This window comes from Eumetopias jubatus, unplaced genomic scaffold, assembly GCF_037043125.1.
Source record: "Eumetopias jubatus isolate StellerSeaLion01/CBP00866 unplaced genomic scaffold, mEumJub1_p1.0 scaffold_15, whole genome shotgun sequence".
In the NCBI taxonomy this organism is placed as follows: domain Eukaryota; kingdom Metazoa; phylum Chordata; class Mammalia; order Carnivora; family Otariidae; genus Eumetopias; species Eumetopias jubatus.
In genome coordinates, this window is record NW_028274821.1 from 94,860,778 (window position 1) to 94,876,818 (window position 16,041).

Here is a 16,041-nt window from a genome sequence, read left to right on the forward strand (position 1 = left end):
AGCTCAGGTCTGGATCTCAGGGTCATGAGTTCAAGCTCCACATTGGGCTCCACACTGGGCATGGAGCCTACTTAAAAAAAAAATGCAGACATTTTATATAACTATGAAGTTGTTTTCACACATAACAAAATTTGAAGTAATTGCTTGGTATCATCTGTTTTAAAATTTCCTTCCAGTTATGTCAAAATGTCATTTTATAGTTGGTTTGTTCAAATCAGGATCCTAACAGAATCCACACTTTGCATTTGGTTGTTATGTTTGAAATCTGGAACAGTCCCGTGTCCCCCCACCCCAATCCATTGTGATGAGGAAACTGTATCAGTGGTCTTGCAGAATGTCCCACATTGTGGATTTCTGTTACTGAATTTTTTAGGGCAAATGTATTTGAGCTGTGTTGCCTATTTTGCTTTTTATCTTTGATAACCTAAGGTTTAACAAATAGGTTGAGTGATTCCCCCTATGATAGTTTTATATTACGAGAAATTTGGTTGAAACTGAGAAGAGCTAGATCTTTGGAGTGGAACTGAATTCCTCTGGTTTTATAGGGTGACTCTTGGTGTGCTGAGTCACTGTGCTAGAGGCTGCATCGCTGGTGGACAGGCCTGCATGCGCCTGGGCCTTTGTGAGGTGCATAGCTGACTGGTGCCTCCTTGTGGTCCCGTTGTCTCCTCTGTGCCCTTCTGCCAGTGAGGCATCCTGATTTCTAGTGGGCTCCATGAATTTTCATCTTAATTTACTCCAAATTGAATTAGGGAAGATGGAGTAGATGTTTTCCAGTTTCACAGATTGTGATTCTCCACAGTGTCATGTTGAGTTGTGTACCCTCTGAGCACCTAATGGCACCAGGCACACCCAGACCCACCACCAGTCAGCTGCTTAGCTACGTAGAGAACCCCTGCATTGCTGCATAGCGTGGGAGCTGTCAGTGTGGTAATCAGGCAGAAGGTCCCAGTGGAAGGCAGGTGTCACCTTTGCAGGCCTGGAAACTTGATTTTTTTAAAAAAATTTTTTATTGTTATGTTAATCACCATATATTACATCATTTGTTTTTGATGTAGTGTTCCATGATTCATTGTTTGTTCATAACACCCAGTGCTCCATGCAGAATGTGCCCTCTTTAATACCCATCACCAGGCTAACCCATCCCCCTACCCTCCTCCCCTCTAGAACCCTCAGTTTGCTTTTCAGAGTCCATCATCTCTCATGGTTCGTCTCCCCCTCTGACTTACTCCCCTTCATTCTTCCTCTCCTGCTATCTTCTTCTTTTTCTTTTCTCTTAAAATATGTTGCGTTATTTGTTTCAGAAGTACAGATCTGTGATTCAACAGTCTTGCACAATTCACAGCGCTCACCGTAGCACATACCCTCCCCAATGTCTATCACCCAGCCACCCCATCCCGCCCACCCCCAACCACTCCAGTAACATGGAAACTTGATTTTGTGAGTAAACCAAATTGTGGTGATTGCACTATCCAAATTCATAAGAGACTGATGTATAAACTAGAAAATCAGCATCTTTATTTGTGGTAAGAAATATGTGTAAATGTCTTCACTGCATGGAAAGTCAGACTGAAAGGCAATACTGTGTGACCCCCCATTCCCTGGATTATGCCCCCAGAACAGATACCTGCTCTAGCCCAGCACTTGGCCAATTACATCTCAGGAGCTTGTTCTGGTCGTGGCTGGTTTTCTTGTCGTCCACAGACCTGAAAGGATCCAGATAGCATGCTTTAACTCCTGGAAGCTTAGGCTGCCGGGGGCTGTAGATCCAGGGTTCAGACTGGGAGAGGCCCATGTGTTCCCCATGGTGTCCATGGCACCAGCTCCATTTTGCAGTGTGCTGCGTCTTCTCTGGAAATCAAATTCCACAGGGCTCTAACCTCTGCCGCGGGGCCCAGGCCCAGAGCCGTGTTTGCTGTGACCCTGGAAAGGACACAAAGGAGAAGGGCACTGTTGGAGTTTGGTGCTGCTTCGCACGCTACCCTGAAATGTAGTGCCTCAGAACAACAGTGATGGCTTGTTATCCCTTGTGAGTCCAGTTCAGACTGGGCAGCGGTAGACAGCTTCTTCCTGGTCCATGAGCCTGGGGCCTCAGCAGGAAGACTTGGACACTGGGGGTGGCGTTTCATCTGAAAGCTCGTTCACATGCACTTCTGGCGGTTGGTGCTGGGCATGTGTGCCGCTGGCTGGAATGCCCACAGGTTGGGCTCCTCGTGGCATGTGTGTGACCTGGCCTCAGACAACATGCAGCTCACTTTAGCCATGGTCTCAGCTCCAGGCTGTCACAAAAGCCCATCTTGTTAAAGGTGAGGGAGCACAGCCCACCTTTCAGGGAGGAATGTCAGTATCGCCTGTTAGAGAGGTGTGTAGGTGGCACCTAGTTGTGGAGATCAGTTTGGCTATCTGGAAAACCACAGTAGCCAAGAGAGTTCTAGATCAAGGGAATGGAAGCATGTAGCGCCTTTGGTTTTCTCCTTTGTGGAGAGGTCAGTTAAGGGTTAAGCAGCAGATGGAAAAGGAATCTGTTCTGATATTTCACAGTCCCTTAAATGTAATTTCTGGGGCTACTTTGGATATTAATTGTATTTTCCAAATTTAGGAACTAACTCCTTTTGCTGCCAAAGGGAAAAAACAAAAAGACAAAAGAGGGAAAAGGAAATCTATCAGATATTGAAGGGACTCATTCTTTTCCTTCCCACCCTTTTGATAATTAGCTAGTGAAATTGGTATGTGGAAACCAGTTGAAAATTAGGGGGTGGGCAGATGCTCTACATCTCACAAGTTTCCTGAACAGGAGAATCATCCCATCTTTGGGAACCCGTTTGGTGTTGAAAGTGTTGTACTGGCACTAGAGCAGTTCTTGGGTGAAAGATGCGGTCTCTGGTCCGGATCTTGGGCAGAGATCTAAAGCAGAGAGGAGCAAATGGCAGGTTGGAATTGGCATTTCTCTGGCTGTGGCTAGAACTCCATCCCCACCCTTAGGATAAGGCCCTCTTTGCCTGCGTGTCGGATGCTTCACGTGGCCTCCAGTGGTGGAGTCAGGAAGCCCGTGAGTGGTGTGCTCTTTGTTGGAGGAGAAGCGCCTCTCTTTCCACAGCCTCCTAGTTGTGGGACGGAAAAGCAAGGCCACCTGTGGGATCACAAAGATAAGTCCAGCAAGCACGGCCTTACTGTGAAGATGCACGTTTAGAGAGGTGTTTTTCCTTTCCTTTTTCTTAGTATTTTGCCATTGTTGGGTATCTTTGCAGCTCTGGTAGATAATATGTGAAAGCTGGCGCCACACCGCCCCCCCCGCCCCGACACCAGGGTAGGGTGCTTTGAGGCTGCACTGAAGAGGTGGCCGTTGCACGGGAGGACGCGGACTTCATCCCTCCTCCCTGCATAGCACGGGCAGCTCTCGTCCCTGCTTCCACTGCTGGCAGCCATGCTGGGCAGTGTCTCTCAGATTCTGAAATGGCTTTGGCTCCTTTCAAACTTAAGAGGTGTGTGTGTGTGTGTGTGTGTGTGTGTGTAGCAGTTAAAGAGTTAACCTTCTCAACATCTGTGCTTGAAATAGGAGTTCTGAATAACATGGATGCATGGATGCAGAGTGGCTTGAGCCTTGAGGAGGGAGGGAGCTTATCTGTGAGAAGGCTGTGGCTCTCAGTGGGAGGGGCCTTGGAAATGCTCGTGCCACCAGGGCCAGGAGAGCTGCTTTCAGGCCCAAGATCAGACCAGAGTGTTGGCTCCCTGTACACACAGCAGGGTTTGAGGTCTGTGTACCAGGTTGTTTGGACGTTGGCTTTCGTATTTGTGTGGGTGACCTCTGTGTTAGGGAACTGACTGCCGTGAAGTGTTTGTGCACATCTGCTTCTCCCTCTGGCCTGGCCTGTGTGCTCCAGCCTTGGGGCTGGTCAGTCGTCATCACCTGTGGGACTGTCCAGTGGACCCCCACACCACTTTAAAGGTTTGAGTATTTGGAAGCAGTTTTAAATTTCTGTTGACTTTAAGGGTTTCACCTTTACTCTCATAAATAAGGATACTTTTTATGGTTAGATCCTTATTGTTGAGAACAGAGGCTTTCCTTCAGATCATTTGTATTGAGTTTGGTGAGTTAAAGTGAATTTGTGAGAAGACACTCATCTCCAAAGTAGTTTGCACAGTTGCATCTTTGTGAAGAAAGCCAGATTAACAATTGGGCTTTAGTAATTCAGGTCTCCTGAAAGAACAGCTTTCTGGAAAAGTGAGCCAAAGAGCCCTGAGATAGATGATTCTCTTTGCTCCCTCATAAGCTTTCCTTTCAGACTGCTCTGTGCTTCTTGTGGTCCCACCTGAGTAAATGGGCCTGATCCAGGTGGGAGGGTGCCTGCCAAGCTCGCACTGTCTGGGGTTAACCGCTACCTCCTGCTGGCCATGCAGAGACGTGGTACAGAAATAATGGACACTTAGGAGGGGTTCGCCCAGAATTATCATTATTGTGGCCCCTAGCTTGTCCCTGTGGAGAGGTAACTGGCCATGGATGAGGTGGGCTGAGCCTGGACTGGTACTGGGGGCTTGGCCCTCGTCCAGACCTCCAGGGTTCACAGGCTGCCATGGAGCAGTGGAGGCTTTCCTTCACGTGAGCCAAAGGCCACTCCCTGTGTAGAGCTCATACAGTGTGGCATGAGTCTCTCTGCCATGTCTTTAGAGTTTAAATTAATAACATTATTTAGTCTTACGGGCTTGTCTTTGAATAATTTTAATACAGATTATCCAAAAATTTATCCAGCCCTATTTGTCTTTGAATTTTAGGAATCTTCTAGGGAATAATGTCAGACTTTCCGTGATCTTCCCCACCAGCCATTGTTTATTTTTTAAAAAAAGGAAAAAAAAAATCAGCAGTGTGGTAGAAACTGATGGGGCAGGCACCTGGGATGCTGAGCCTCAGGAAATTGGGTTTGGAACCTCGTGTGCAGAGTGTGCTGCATGTCCTCGGGCACACTCCTAACCTTGTGCCCGAGGCTCTTCACCTGTGTGGGAAGGCTCCAGGCCTCCCAGGTGCTGATGAGGAGGTTCACGGGGCCGGTGGGGGTGGACGTAGACAGATACACATCATGTGTCGCAGTAATGAAGGTTCTACACAGAATCTTACCCTTCATAATTTATACTGTATGAGTAGCAGAAACTTTTTTTAAAAAGTATCTGAAATCAAATATAGTAAAATTGAAGTTAACTGTATTATGAAGAATTACATTTGATGTGGTCATTTCATGTCCACTGACAAAGGAGAAACACTCCCTGTGTACGTAAAGCAGTGCCTTTCTGTGTGGCAGAGCAGAGGTCCTTGTCTGTCCTGAGAAGAAAATGCATTCAATTTAATGTGTCACAGAGGTGTGGCCTTTATTTTACCTACAGATTGTGTTAAGTTGTAAATGATTGGTACGGGTTTATTTTATGATTACATTAAAACAATTTTTTAAAAAGATTTTACTTATTTGAGAGAGGGAGAGAGAGCACCAGTTGGGGTGGGGGGTGAGGGGCAGAGGCAGAGGGAGATGCAGACTCCCCGCTGAGCAGGGAGCCCGACGCGGGCCTTGATCCGATCCCAGGACCCTGAGATGATGACCCGAGCCGAAGGCAGAGGCTTCAGCAACTGAGCCCCCCAGGCGCCCCTATGATGACATTGAAAAGTAGGGACATACCACACACAGTGATGGTGCTGTACAGACTTGGGAAAGGTTGTTTTCTTTTAATCATCAAGAAAACCTAGCTGAAACCTAGATTGTGTCCACACATATCCCCATGTGGGGTAAAAATGCCAGGGCCGTCCTCTGTCCTATGTTGCTAAGAGGAGGCTGTGACGTGACCAGAACCAACACGGCCACTTGCCAGGGCTCACCTGAAGAATAGACGCCACTTTTGTGGTCTTTACATCTCTTGGCATTTCCCCTTCCCCCAGGTCTCTTGTTCTTGTTGACTTAAAAAAATAATTAGTTAAATTGGTGAGGGTATCTGAAGGCCCTGGAATGAGACTTTGTAATGTCTTTGGGTTTTTTCTCCATATTTTGTTTTCTTCTGTGTTCTGTTCTCTTATTGAAGAAATTGTTTCATTAATAATTCTTTTTTTCTTAGGAATAGGATTTCAAAGGGCAGAGAATACTGCCTTTTAAAAATGTCAGCGAAATAAATAAAGAACAATATTTTAAAAAATGGGCCTCCTGGGTGGCTCAGTCAGTTAAGTGTCCTGCTATTGATTTCAGCTCAGGTCATGATCTCAGGGTCGTGCGATTGAGCCCTGCACTGGGCTCTGTGCTGAGCATGGAGCCTGCTTTTAAGATTCTCTCTCCCTCTCCCTCTGCCCCCGCACCTCCCACCACTCATGCTCTCTCTCTCTCTCTCAAAAAAAAAAAAAAAAGTCAACATTGCCACTTGAGAATTATAGAAACCTAGACTCCTTCTGTCTTTTGCTGACTCTCATGGACTTAGTTCAGGGTTGCTAAATTCAGCAAAGAAAAACTACAGGATGCCCAGGTACATTTGAAGTTCAGGTAAACATGCTTACACTAAAAACACGATTTGTCATATACCTGAACTTCAAATGTAACCGGACATCCATAGCTTGGGCAGCTTGCAGTGCCAGTTGCCCTGGTTGCTGGATGTGCATTTGGCCTAGTAAGTCCAGCATAGGGTCAGGTTCTGCTTCACCCCCTGGGACACATTTTTCCCCTAGATTTTTGTGTGTATTGTAATCTACCAACTTGCATTTAAGGAAAAAATTTCACAGTCTAGACAGTTTTCCTTTACATCCACATCCATGCTTCAGTGTATTAGGTGGACATTCAAAAGAGCAGAATATCATTTTCTGGAAGGTCAGATCTAACTCCAGCACATCAAATGCATGCCAGGTGGACTCCATTATTCTGTTCTGCTTTTCCAGGAAGACTTGCTCTGTTGCTGTTGTTTATAATCCATTCTGATCATATACTGGATAGACTGTACGATGCCTTCCCCTGCCCACAGTGGCGTTTCGGCCTGTGACCATCACAGCACTGTTCTAATTGGGAATTTATTATAATGTGAGCCTGGATAGGCGAGTGAAGGAACTGTTAGCGCTAGCAGTTCTGAGGCCCAGACCCTAGCTCTGGTTTCACTGCAGGTCCCCAGGCAGCCTTGGGGAGGTGAAGGGTGGGGAGTAGAAGAGGGTTCAGGGCCAGACCCCACCCCTGGGGGTCTTCTCCTCTTCCTCCATGCTCCCCTTTCCTTCTTCCCCTGTCCTGTGCCATCATCAGTGGTCACTGAATGAGCAAGGAGGATGCTGGGTTTTAAAAGTAAGACGTACAAATCAGGCAGAGATGTTGATGTTTTGTCCTTGGCTCTTAGGCTTGTCCACGGCCTGACATGTTGGTTAGTGCTTGTCAGAAGATGCCTGAATGCAATCGAATAGATCCAGAACAAAATAGTGGATATTTCTGGTATTATTTGAAAGTGTGTTACATAATGATCTTAAAACAGAGTTTTTTGGGAGAAGACGTCATGAAACTTAATTTCATGGCAGGGACATGTGGCTGACAGTGGGGACAGGAGACAGGTAGTTTGTAGGTGCATTCGTGAGTGTTCTGGGGAGGCCTGCTGTGCTGTGCTGGTCCTGGGTGCGTCTCGGGACAGTGAGAGCCCAGGGGTCTGGAGGTGTTTTTGCTTAGCAGGCCCCTGATATGGGAGGCTTGGTGTCCTTGGTGTGGGACATTGGCTTCAAGGCCAAGTGACACTCTTAAAAGCTATTTAGGACCCTCAAGGGCTCTTGTTTATGTGGGGTCTATCTACTGGTATTTACCAAAAAAGAAATTAGAACTGCAGCTTAAAAAAAACCCCATACTTTCTTAAAAATAACAAAAGCAAACATGTAACATGTTGTTTACATGTTAAGGTAAATAATTTCTATGAAAAATAACTATTTTCTAAAACAACCACCTCAGAAGAGTGGCATGGCTTTACAGGTTGGTATATCTCTTTCATGTGTGGCTTCTGACTGAGGGGATGTGTCGTTTGGTTGCAATACATGAAGAAAATCTGGCCTCACATAGGCATGTGTATTTTGAGCCTTTTAGATAATTCCGGATGTTTTGCTTGGTATAGTGTGCCAGAACCTGACAGGGCAAAGCAGCATCAATGGCCTTCCTTCCCTGTGAGGTTTAAGCCCACGGTCTGCCTTGCATCTTAACGCACCTTCTGCCCATGTGTGGTTTTAAAGATTAGGTACTGCTCATTTGGGAAACACTGGCTTACTGAGTTACGGAGATCTTCCAAATGTTGACGCATTTCATTATCCAATATCAAAAAATCATATTCTCTTAATAACATTTCCTCTGTCATCAAAAGTATATTTAAGTGTTGGGCAGCTGTCAAGCTCATGGAGGCAGACACACATTTACCAAAATTCTCATTTCCAATCAGAAACCAGAATTTTACATTGGCAGCACATACCGTTGGTTTTCTTTTAGGTCGCAGGCTCACTGTGTTTATTTTGAGAAAATGTTTGGCATATGCCCAGTCTGTGTAGCCCTAGATCTTGCCAGTTCTTCCAAATGCAGATGCCCAGTGAGTGACACAGCCCAGCCCCTGCCCCGAGCCTTTCCTGAGTGGTCAGCAGCCCTGGATTGCTGCTTGCTTACCTTTCTGCCGCTGCCTTCATGAGAAGGCCGATGGGGAGATGGCTAATCTCACTGCTTCACCAAGGGCGTTCTCAGGTGAAGTTGGCTTTACCTCCCTGAGTGCATAGCATCGAAGAATTCAGTCACTTAGAAGTTTCATTTGGTGCCACCATCTTGACTCCTGCTAAGGTGCCCAAAGAAGCACAGTGAAACAGGCAAGTGGCGTCCTAGTAATGAAGATAGCTTTGACCTCTTGGACCTGTGGAAGGGTTTTGGGACCGCAGAGAATTATTTGAGAGTGGGCGCAAGCTAGAGGTGGTTGGGATGCAGCTGCGATGGGCTGGGAGATGGGGCAAGGCCTGAGCACTCTGGACCTGGCCCTGAATTGACTGTGGGAGGTCAGGGGAGCACGGGGGTTAGAGGCCGTGGCCCTCTGCCCACCTTGCTGAGATGGATGGCCAAGACCAGACCCTGGGTCAAGTCAGGTGCTGCTGATAAGCTTAGAGGGCAGGCAGACAATGGGGGCAGGTGAGGCAGGCCAGGGCAGGAGAGGGTTTTCCTGGGTCCACCTGCAGGGGTATCAAAGGCTTAGCTCTATGGGGAGTCCAAGAGCCCATCCTTGGGCTCTGCCAGTGTTGCCACAGCTTCTCATTTCTCCACACTCTGTAAACCCAGATTCTTTGTAAACTCTCCTACTTTTAATTTTTTTTAAAGATTTATTTATTTCAGAGAGAGAGAAAATGCATGGGGGGGAGGGGAAGCAGACTCCCTGCTGAGCACGGAGCCAGCCCAGCTCAAACTCCTGACCCCAGGGCTCAGTTTCTGGACCTGGAGATCATGACCTGAACCGAAACCAAGAGCCGGACGCTCAACCAGCTGAGCCACCAGGCGCCCCTAAACTCTCTTACTTTTAAACATTGATAGTTGATTAAAGGTGGAAACTTGTGTAGGGAAGCTCTGTGAAGCTGTCTCAGTAGCGGTTACTTGGTGACCTCGGATCTGCATCCGCCCTGCACCCAGGCTGTGTTTGTGCCAGCCCAGGTGTAGCCATCTGAAGCTGGAGATGGACAAAAAGCTTCTACTCAGCTGGTGGGGAAATCTCAGGGCTGGAGATAACGACGGTGGACAACTGTGCGATGTGGCACCTGGTGCTCTAGGAGTCTGAGAGTCTTGAATTTTCCTCGCTCCCTCCCTGGAACTGGTCCTGTCTTCCAGGAGCCTCAGTTCTCTTGGTGGGGAATGGTAAAGAGGAACCCACATTCTGTGCATGGTGTGCTGGTTGCTGCTGGGGTGTCCTTGCTTCTGGGCCCTTGCAGTGCCCAGAGCTTCACCTGTGCATACTGGTGTCAGCTTCCTTCCTCCCTACCATGTTCCTAGATCGAAACCCAGTATCCCCACCCTCATCCTGCTGTTAGACTCAGGCCATCTACCCACCCACCTTGTACTGTCAGGATTTCCACAGCCTCCACCCTGAGCTGGAGAGTGGCGGGACTTGAAGTCTGTGCAGAAGTTTTGCTTGGTTCTGCTGTTGCCAGTACAGGATTTTGTTACTGGTTTGGGCTTCGTATTCTGTCTTCAACCCTCTCTTGGTCTGGTGTTGATTTTGTAGGTTTTTAGCCCTTTTGAAATGGTGATGAAGACCATGTTCCTTCTTGCTAGTACACATAGGCTCAGGGCACAGAGAGCATCTGAATTTGTGAGGGTTTTGTTCTTCCCACTCTGGTCGTGGGCTGAGCTCACGTGGGCTCAGCCTCTGGGCCTTTGGACCTCTAGGCGTGCACACTGGCAGTGCCCTGCTCTGCTCCCACTCACCCTCCTGCATCCTCACTGCATCCAGGAACGCAGCAGATACTGGCTGTGCGTCTCGGCTGCTGCAGAGAATCCACCCAGGCGTATAGCTGTGCGGGAAGCGGACATGGAAGTGGACCCAGTGGCCTTTCTTGCTGGGTCCTCTTAGAAAGGCCCCAGTAATTCTGTTACCACATGCTCATCAGTTCCGTCTGCATGCCGCTCATTGCCGACGCGTTGGGGCTATGTCAGAGAACAGGACAGGCCTCTCCTGTGGAACCCAGAGTTTGCGTGTTGGTGGGGTGGACAGACAGGCTGGGTGGTGTCTGATGGTTGGGGGAACCAAGGGGGCAACAAGGCAGGGTCCAGGAGAGGCTGTCTGATAAGGTGATTGGCTTCTTGAGAGGCCACAGGGTCCAGGGGCTGGAGGCTGGGGTCAAAGTGTGGAAGGGGGAGCAGAAGCTGGGCTCTGTGGCTTTCTGCCAACAGTGAACACTTGTTTCTCCTTAGTGAGCTGGGAAGACCCTGGGGTTTGAGAAGGGACGCAGCCAAGTCTGATCCCTGCAAGGAAATATTCCCCATCTTCTGGGAGGAAGTCTCTGAGCCCCTGGATTTTTCCTTGGTGCCTGGCACTGTGAATTCTGGCTTCCTGTGGCAGGAGTGGCTAAGAGAGGGATTACAGAAGGGGGTCCGCCTTTGAAAGGGGATTCACTTTGACAACCACCAGTGGGGCCACATGTGACGCTCTAGGGAAAGGTGGGAGGGCCACAGGAGGAGCTGGGCCATGCTCATGCCCTCTCTTGTCCTGTGTACCTGGGGAGATGAAGTCAGGTCCGTCTAGGAGCTACAGGCGGGAGCAGTCTGGAAGCACTGAGGAAGGAGGGGCTTCATGGGACTGGAGGCTGCTGTGCGACCTTGAGGTGGTTTGGTGGTCCAGGGCGACAGGGTAGGGCACTGCCACTGCTCTTGGACCTTACACTTGGCGTTCAGTGAAATCAGCAGGTAGATGATTCTGTGGGTTCTGTAGGAATGTTCTGAGAATGTGTTGTGGTGTCTTTTGGAGAATGCATTCGAGATGTTAGACAGGTGTTATGGGAGTTGTGCCCTTAGATTCCGGAACTCTTAAGTGGGGAGCCTAGAGGGTCTGCATCTCCCCCCTTTTCCTTATCCATGGACTCGTGGTGGCTGCCGCTACCCCTGGAGGGACCCAGTCAGAAATGTTTCGTGTGTTTACATTTGCTTCTCCAGACTCTAAACCTCCAAAAGGCAAGAAGCTTTAAAAAGCAATCCAAGAGACCTTTTGTAATTCATGCCTCCATGTAGTAGAGCAAATATTTAATGATTCACATTTTTATTGAATTTTCTTGGTTTATCCCTTTCTGCAGTTTTTTGTAGGTTGTTAGACATTTGAAATACTTAGATGAATTCTTGTCAGCAGCAGAATGCACTTTGATATAATTTGTAGCATTCCTATAACAACCAAAACATTTGAGATTTCTAATTATGTAAGTAATGCATGAACACATTCTTATTATTAAAAAACTGTCTCCAAAAATACAGATAAGTTAGAAGTTTTCTTGGGCTGGTTTCTGAATGCCATTCCTCCTCCTGGAGGTGACTGTTATCTGTCGGCTTGAATATCCCCTAGCTGTCCACTCATCTGGTAGTGAGTTTTTGTCTGGATCCAGATACAACGTCCATCTAGAGAAATCATGGTGAATTGCTTGGTCTGCCTGCAGGTGAATCGAGGCTGATGGCTGTTTCTTCTTTAGCAGGCAGTTCCGGCGAAGGGGGAGACGAAGCAGGACTGCTGCGTGAAAACAGAGCTGCTGAGGGAAGGTAAGGGTGCAGTTTGCTCCTGCAGGAGAAGTGGCCAGAACACCTGTCGCTCTGGCATATCCTCACCCATCCCCGGCTCCTGACTTGTTTGCTCTCACCTGGGTTGCTGTATGGCTTCCCATCTCCCATTCCCAGATGGACACAATGGCACACACACAAGATCTGCTAGAGAAGGGAACCTTTACCAAAAAGTGAAAAGCAAACACCTTGTAGATCCTTGTCTTAAGTGCACCCAGAAAACTCAAGAGTGACAAGGGCCACGTGGATGTTTATGGCAGCTTTATTCTTATCACTCAAAGCTGAAACCACAACCTGTGGCGCATATGGTGGGCGGCGCTCAGCAAACCAGGAGAAGGAACAGCTTCATTCTCACAGCAACACAGGTGATACTGAGCCTGTTTTGCTAAGTGAAGGAGGCCGGACCCACAGGCCATGTGCTTTGTGACTCCATTTGTATGACATTTTGGACAAGGTAAAACCAGAGGCTGGGAAAACAGCAGATTTGCCAGGAGGTGCAGGGAGGCTGGAGAGGGCAAGCCCTGTGAGGAGCTGTAGTGGGAGGCACTCTACTCTGTTGGTTAGGGCTGTGGAACACACCGTGACAGGTGAGTCCCACTGTGTCACACGAGCTACGTGGGGGCTGCTGAGAAGTTCATTTTGGAGAGCCGCATCGTGACTGGACACCATGAGGCTGATGGCTCAGGAGTGGTGCAGACACTGGATTTCGCTTGGCTGTGTCTGTCAGGGGAGATGAGCGAGCAGCCCTGCACTGCCGCGTGGCCGCTGGAGCTGAGCGGATGAGCAACATATCATCCCGTCATCCTCCCAGCTGCCCGTAAGGTTAGCGCAGGAGGAACCTGCCCGAGATCATGGCACTGTCCTCCTCACTGACGTTGGGCGCTGCTCCAAGCACTTTGGGTGTTCTGGCTGCATCCCAGCCCAATGATGTGTGGTTCTGTCTCTCTTCTAAAGAGGGGGAGCTGAGACAGGGTGCACTGCTGGGTTCAGGTCACCCAGGCTGTCAGACTGGCAGCTAGACCCCTGGTCGTGTGCAGGTAGCGCTGGCCGAGGCTACTGAGACCACCACGTGCTCATCAGCAGGAGAGATGAGGACTGTGCTCCGATGGGCTCGTCTCACCAGGCCCTGCAGGTCGGCCTGCAGTGTCCCAGCACGGACCTGTGTGTCTTGTGGGTGTCAGCCTCTGAGTGCCCTGGATGCAACCCGGCATGGCCTGGTGGAAGAAGGCCGCCTTGCAGCCCATGCTGGTGGTTGCTCGTCTTTGCCTTTCCCGAGCTGTAGTGGGGCCACCCAGCATGCATTGCTGCAGCCCTGTCTGCTTCCCAGGCGGTCCAGGAGCTGCTGTGATACCTTTTCACACCCACATAGCCACCTTTTCCCGTGACCACCATGTACACGTCCAGGGGCCACTGTGGGTGAAGGTGGAGCGCAGGCACCCCAGCGGTCCAGGCCATAGGGCAGGGCTGCCCTTGTAAGTGCATGACTTGGTTCATAAACACATGTTTGTAGTAGAAATGCTCCAATTCTAGTAGAATTCTGGGGACTCTTGGGAGCAGGCTGGGTCTAGAGACTGGGCGGTGCCTGCTTTGCTTCCTAGGACTATTTCTAAACCCTCCTCTCTCCCTGTTGAGAATCCTGCTCTCTGGAGGGACCCCAGCTCAGGTCTGACCCAGCCAGGCACTTTCCTGGTGGACTGCAGGGCCTCTGGGTACTTCACCCAGCCTGCCAGCTCCCTCGTGCTACGCCCCCTGGCCAGCCGTGGGACTTGCCACATCCCAGAGCTGCCCCCACGCTGGTCTGCCCACACCTTCGTTCTTGGGAAGAAGACCAGCCTCAGGGTTTCTTCCTGGTGCTGTGCTTCCCTCCACTCCTTGAGGTATTCTCTTCCATGGGCACCCATGGTCTCCAGCTCTTCTTCCTTCCCTGCCTCCTCCCCACCCCCCGCCCCCAGCCTTTTCTAATAGAAGTTGTGGATAAATAATGCCAGGTGCCCATTTTCCTCTCTCATACACTGCCCCTGAACCAAGGCCTTGACTCCTCCTTTTGAGGAACCGTTAGACTGCACATTTTACACTCCCACCAGCAATGTGGGAGGGGTCCATTTTCTCCACTTCCTGCCAACACTTGTTGCTACCTGTCGTTTTCATGATAGCCATCCTGGTGGGTACAAAGTGGTGTCCCATTGTGGTTTTGATGTGCATTTTCCAGATGATTAGTGATGTTGAACATCTTTTCATGTGCCTATTAGCCCTTTGTATCTTTTTGGAGATGTGTCAGTTTGGATCCTTTTCCTGTTTTTTAAATTGGTTATTGATTTGTTGAATTGTCAGAGTTCTTGATGTATTCTAAATACAAGTTCCTTATCAGATATGTGGCTTGCAAATATTTTCTCCCGTTCTGTGGCTTGTCTTTTCACTTGTTCGACAGCATCCTTTGAAGCACAGAAGTTTCTATTTTTTTTTTAAGATTGATTTATTTGAGAGAGCACGCGCTGATGTGCACGAGCTGGGGGGAGGGGCAGAGGCAGAGGGAGCAGCAGGCCCCCCGCTGAGCAGGGAGCCCGATGCGGGGCTTGATCCCAGGACCCCCCCAAGATCATGACCTGAGCCGAAGGGAGACACTTCACCGACTGAGTCCCCCAGGCGCCCTGTATGTTTAGTCTTGTAGGAAACCGCCAGACTGTTTTCTGAAGCCACGGCACCACTTGACATCACAGCCATGGTGTGTGGCAGTGACATCCTGTCCTGGTCTGAGGTTTTTTTTTTAATTTTTTTTAATTTTTAAAGATTTTTATTTATTTATTGAGAGAGGGAGAGAATGAGAGAGAGCATGAGAGAGGGAGGAGGGTCAGAGGGAGAAGCAGACTCCCTGCCGAGCAGGGAGCCCGACGCGGGACTCGATCCCAGGACTCCAGGATCATGACCTGAGCCGAAGGCGGTCGCTTAACCGACTGAGCCACCCAGGCACCCCCGAGTTTTTAATTACACCCATCAGTGGGTGTCAGGTGGGATCTCCGTGCTGGTGAGATTTGCTGTTTAAAGTTTGAGGAGTTTTTAATCTTGATGAAGTCCAATTTATCACTTTGCCTTTTAGGGATTGTGCTTTGGTGTCCAGGATGATACGCCTTGCCTAGCCCTAGATCCTGAAGATTTTTTCAGTTTTTTTTTCCTTGAAGTTTCATAGTTTTACATTTTACATTTTTGTTTTTTTCTCCATTTTGAGTTAATTTTTATAGGTTCATTTCTATAATCAGTCTTTCAAAACTCAGTCATTGGTTCCCGCAGTTTGTAGATTACTATGGATTTTCTACCCAGGATCACATCGGTTACAAATACATTTTGCTGCTTCTTTCTGACCTGAATGCCCTTTGTTACTTTTTCTTGCTTTTGCTTGATGCTCTGGCCAGAACCTTCAGAATAATGGATATTAGTAGCAACGGTAGACAGCCACCGTTCGCGCCTCTGAGAGGAAGAGTGCCGCTCCCTTCTGTACCCAGCCTCTCACAGCAGCCCGACCCCACGGGGTGGGCTTTCCCACGCCCGGCATGCCTCCGGCTCTCTGCGACACCTGCTGGGCAGCCTGCAAGCCAACTCAGTTTTGACCCCACAGGTTAGGGGCTCGGTCCCACCAGACTCCCCCCACTTCAGACGCCAGCCCCAAGGAGAGGGTCCCCAGGGTGCACACAACTTGCTGCACAAGGAACTGGCTATGAGTTGGAGGTTCCCACAACCCCTTCCTCGAGTTCGCAGAACTCTGGGAAACATGTATGCTCTGTCACTGGTGTGTTAT

The 16,041-nt window shown here is 49.1% G+C and overlaps 1 protein-coding gene across 7 annotated transcripts in view; it reads left to right on the forward strand.

Annotated features, from left to right (window-relative positions):
- EHMT1 (euchromatic histone lysine methyltransferase 1) overlaps positions 1-16,041 on the forward strand; it is a 137,630-nt gene that overhangs the window by 47,922 nt on the left and 73,667 nt on the right. For 5 of the 7 annotated variants that reach the window (XM_088019236.1, XM_088019234.1, XM_088019232.1 and 2 more), the window contains one exon: positions 12,167-12,233. In XM_088019236.1, coding sequence (XP_087875362.1) covers positions 12,167-12,233 — 67 coding nt within the window. The remainder of the gene's footprint in view (positions 1-12,166; positions 12,234-16,041) is intronic. The other 2 variants (XM_088019237.1, XM_088019233.1) reach the window with 1 other exon arrangement.